Consider the following 5109-nt stretch of genomic DNA (forward strand, 5'->3'; position numbering starts at 1 on the left):
TGCCCGGTGGTGGATGGTGAAGGTATACCTCCACACTACACCTCTATATGTTTTTGCAGTTGCACGGTTTGTTTGAAGACATTTTTCCTGCTGAGTCGTTTGCGTGAGGAGCGGCTCGGTTCTGCTGTTGGGTCGTGGTCGACGCATGAGGAGGTGGAGGTGAATCTACAGACCTACGGGTTCAGCTGGATCAGCAGCTGTGGAAAGACTTAAACACGAGAACAAAGTGTTTTGATATTGAGTGTGCGGTGCAGTGAAGGGTGTGTCTGAATGTGTTAATACTCAGGACTGGGTCTCGAGGCCCGGCGATACCAGAAGTAATTCATTGTGGAACCTCCAGCAACGTACAGACCACCTGGTTTTATACAGAGTCTGCACCTTTTTAAAGCCCCGTGACCAAACGGTCAGATTACTGCAGGCAGCTGTGTTGTGTTTCATTTAAAGACTTTGTTCTCTTCATACTGCAGCACGTTATTCTTCACCCTCATGATACCTCACGCGAATTATGGGCGTGACTTCTGGTGTTTCCTGTCACTTAACTGGTGCTAATCCTCTTTCTAAGAGCGACTGGTACGACGTATCATTCATTCACTGGTGCAGCGCCCGCTCAAAACATGCTGTTCAACAATATAACATATTATTAATCTTTAAACTGTTCAGCGTTACATTATAATTAAAGCTCCAACATAAACAGACATTTAACTGGGCCTACACTTCAATAATCCTCCCAAAATAACAACAAAACACCCAAGACAAATACAAAGCAGCCAAAGCGTTTTTTACAGCTGAACGACTAAAATACGATTCACAAACAGCTCAAGTGGCACATGCAGTATATTGAGGCTCTGCAGTAAAAAAATACTTTACTGTCATAAATGACAAACCGTGACCTGATATTATTGATTTTTCTCGTCTTGTTCGTGTCTCCAGGTGATCCGAAAGGTCAACAAGCAGCACGCCATCTTAGACGTGGACGAGCCGGTCTCTCAGCTCCACAAGTGCGCCTTCCAGTTCAGAGACAACCCATACGCATACCTGTGTTTATCCAACGACACCATCATACAGTACCAGGTGAGACTCCATGTCCTCTCTCGCTCTTTCTTCCTCTGCTCTACCTTTCAAACGTCTCCTCCGTCCCTTCCTACCCTCCAGGCCCCGTCCAGTGCCAGGGACCCCAGCAGGGTGGTGCTGAACGACGGATCCTGTTGGACCATCATCGGAGTGGAAGCAGTGGAATTCACCTTTAATCAGGGTCTGGCCTGCATCCAGACACCAGTGACTCCTTTTCCTGTTATCAACGGGTTAGAGGTGAGTTAGAGAAGCACAGGAACCAGAACCAACATCCTTTGTCTTCACTGGGTCAAATGTCTCTGCAGTTGTTACGAGTATTTATTTATCGGCTCCAGCTCAGATCTATGATGCACATTGAGATTGATGATGTTGGTGTTTAAATTCTTTCGATCCTCCTCCGTTAAAGCAGCGCCCGAACATGTTCAATCTACGTTGAGTTTGAAAAAGAGGCTGAAATAAAAGATATTACAAAAGTCAGTGGCCTCTCTGTCAGGACCAGATCCATGACAGATGTCTGATGGATACTGTGCCTGTGAAACTAGCAACAGAGATGAGAACCTGCACAGACTGTAAATCACACACCAGATAATCAATTCTTCAGGGCTGTTTTACCTCATAACATCCAAATCAGACTAAGCTACAAACATCTTTGTGTGTGTTTGTGTTACTGCAGGTGAGCGGAGGAGGACACGTGGCCACGCTGGAGATCCAGGGAGAAAACTTCAGCCCTCATCTCAAAGTGTGGTTTGGGAACAACGAGGCTGAGACCATGTTCAAGTGAGTTCAGAGGAGACCGAGAGAGATTTATTAACGTGAACAGACAATAAGAAAAGACGTGATGAAGACTGACAACCCAGACGCTACACTCAAAGTTGGCAGTGTATCTGGGTTACTGTTGTTTTTAAGAAATCCTTTGTTTTGTTCACATTTCTGAAGAAACTGACCCAGAAACCTAAAAAGGAGGGAAGAAATATAAACATACAGTACAATATTACAGACACCAACAGTTGTCATTATACTTTTACTGGCCTGCTGCTCTGTTGTCTGGCTGCCTTTTAATAAGCTGGAAATACTTTCGTCATCCACATCTTCCTCCACATCTGACTCAAGGAGAGCTGCTTCATGATGAAAATATGTTTTTTAAATATTTTAATATGTTGATGAAGTGTTGAAACATCGCATGCAGTACACATTATTTCAGTTATTACAGTTGATCTCCTCTCACTTTATAGAGTCTGAACTTCAGTCCAGTGCTGTAGTTATGTGTAGCTTCTGTTTTTAGGTGGATTTTTGCTTTAACGATCAGTTCGGAGGCCCTATTTTTTATATTTATGACTGTTTCGTGCGGTTCGCTCTGATACTGCTTCACCACAGAGACACCAGGTGCAGACGAGCAGCAGGAAGAGAAAATTAAAGTTTTCGTCCTGTTTGAAATGAGACTGAGCCGGCTGCTCATAACAGTCTGTTTTATTGCACATTAAGTGGCACTTCCACACTAAATATTATGTAACCGAGCAGGTTTCACCCACATTATGATTCATTTGACCTAAAAAACTGAAAGCAGTTATTTTGCTGTTTGTTGAGGAATTTCAATAAAGCACAAGAGACTTTTAGAAAGGTCTGTCCTGCTGAACGTTGTGGTAGGATTCAGGGAAAGAAGATTTTCAGTCGGCTTGGCTTGTCCAATAACTCTGATGCATAATGAACCTGCATGAATCAAAAAATACACAGAGCGAAAAAACACATCAACACACTAAATGTCGAGATATGTCGCAATACAGCGTGTTGACGTCTCAGTCTCACTCAAGCCAGCATAACAGCTTACATTACATATTTTATCACAAAATGAGTCACCTGATCCACTCACAAACCTACAAGGGTCTGGAAATTATTTTAATTTAAGTCTATAAAACAGTAAAAGAAAATGTCAGTTTCCAGAGTCCAGAGTGCCTGAAATGTTTTGTTCTGTCCGACCGACAGTTTAAACCCAGAGACAGATATTTAGTTTTCAATAATTTACACCAGAGAATGGCAAAGAATTCATCACGTTGGAGAAACTGTAAGAATTTTTTTTTTTTACATTAATTAATAATCAAAATAGCTTCTGATTAGTTTTCAGTTGACTGATTAACTGATTAATCGACTGATTGTTTCGGTGTTCGGTTTCGAAGAGTTTTGTTCGTTGAGGAGAAAGAATCTCTTCATTTTTCAGGACAAACTTCTGGACATCATTACAGAAATAAGACGAGCAGTTTTCCAACAAGTTTGACTTAAAATACTCTCGACAGTCGTGACATGAGATTAACTGAACCCTCCTTGTACCTGTATTCATCCGTTTTATGGGGACGGAGCCAAGACCGGACCCAAGAAGCATAAAGGATCTCATATATTCAAGCATCACTCGGAGGAGCTCAGCTCGGCTTGCACTGAACCGTCGTCTCTCTAACTCTTGTGTGGGAGTCTATAAGTTACAGAAGGCCGCAGCAGAAACTTGACAGTCAGGCGTCTCCTCACAGAATCTCAGGTGACGCATCCCGAATCAAAACAACCTCTCTGACGTCAGAGTCCACCTCAGAGCCCACACCTAAAGCGCTGAGGCATCGTAAGTCAGGGTCTCTGAGCCGAGAGCGGCTCGCCACCGGCTTCTGCAAATATCCCTCCCATCAGCAGCAGCGTGGCAGCGCAGAGGAAAAGCCGTATTTATATAACAGTCACCCACAATGTGCTGTTTGTACGAGAAGCTGCAGCCAATTAGCAACATGACCCCTCACTGCCATGTGAGCCAGAGGTGTAGATCAGTTTAGATGAAATAACTTATAGAAGGGCATTCAGAGTCTCTGCTGCTCGCTGGTGTTTCATATCGACCGCAGAGTTATGTTTAGTCTGTGACATAATCATCTAATTATCTACTTCCATGGTTTATTTTTCAGCCTTCACGCTGTTGTTGCTTTTGTTGCTCATTAAGTTCAGAAGAGCCTCCTAGAAGAGCCTACTACTAAAAGTAGTTGCACCAGAGTTAGCTGGCAGCTAGTTTGTGTCTGTTGTCTCTGTACGAGAAGACAAAAACCACACAACAACAGATACGCAACATAAAAGAGCGTAAAGAAGAAGTAAGTCCAGTAACTCTATCCTCCCTAGCTCCTCCCTCTCATCCAAATATGGTCACTTCTGGTTCCGAAAAACCAAGATGGTGACGACTGTAAAGCCAAATCATCGTTTGCTTGTTTTTTTCTCCTCAGGTCGCCCAAATCTCTGCTCTGTGTCGTTCCTGATGTCTCTGTCTTCACTGACGGGTGGCGCTGTCTGCGACGCATCATCACCGTCCCGCTGTCCCTCATCCGATTGGACGGCCTGATTTACCGGACGTCCTTCAGCTTCACGTTCACCCCCGAGCTCCAGCCTCCTCCGTCCGTCCGAGGAGCAGCAGGAGGAGGGAAGAGAGAAGGACGGATGGAGGGAGGACAGGAGGACGACTTCCTGTTAGAGACCATCCATCAGGAGTTCACCAGAGCCAACTTCCACCTCTTCATGCAGAGTTAGCTCACCTGCTCGACAGCGGTGGAGTCCTCAGGTGAATGTTTGGAGCAAAGACACACAGCAAGAAACCGAGTTTTGTTCTGGTTTCGTGTAAATGTTCTGACTCATTCTGGAACAAAATACTCTGCACCCTCTGTGTCCTCTTCATCTTTGAGATGGTTATTGGAGCAGGTGTCCCACAGACACGATGGAAATCCTGTCAGCAAGATAATTAGATGTAATGTTAATAAAGTTATGAGAAAAATACAAAACAGACCAGATCCTCCAAATTGTTCACATTGTTTAGGAAAAGCTGACATTCAGTATCCCTGAGTACTGAGAGCGTAAAGGTCCAACTTCAATCTCCTCCTGTTGATCTGAACGACACCTGTAGAGTTTCATGACTGCGTCTTACACAGTTGTGATGCAGAAATCTGTCCACAGACATCAAAACCTGGCAAAATACTCAAAGTGTCTTCTGTGGTAGTTCCTGCTACAATAGGTGTCACCAGAACACACACA

The 5109-nt window shown here is 44.1% G+C and overlaps 1 protein-coding gene across 1 annotated transcript in view; it reads left to right on the forward strand.

Moving 5' to 3' along the window:
• The window catches only part of rbpjl (recombination signal binding protein for immunoglobulin kappa J region-like), a 21467-nt gene extending 16612 nt beyond the window's left edge, over window positions 1-4855 (forward strand). The window contains exons 10-13 of the mRNA XM_073468964.1: window positions 931-1071; window positions 1153-1308; window positions 1745-1848; window positions 4311-4855. Coding sequence (XP_073325065.1) covers window positions 931-1071; window positions 1153-1308; window positions 1745-1848; window positions 4311-4611 — 702 coding nt within the window. The 3' untranslated portion in view covers window positions 4612-4855. The remainder of the gene's footprint in view (window positions 1-930; window positions 1072-1152; window positions 1309-1744; window positions 1849-4310) is intronic.
• Window positions 4856-5109: the final 254 nt, after the last annotated feature.

Source organism: Pagrus major, chromosome 6 (assembly GCF_040436345.1).
Source record: "Pagrus major chromosome 6, Pma_NU_1.0".
Taxonomy (NCBI): Eukaryota; Metazoa; Chordata; class Actinopteri; order Spariformes; family Sparidae; genus Pagrus; species Pagrus major.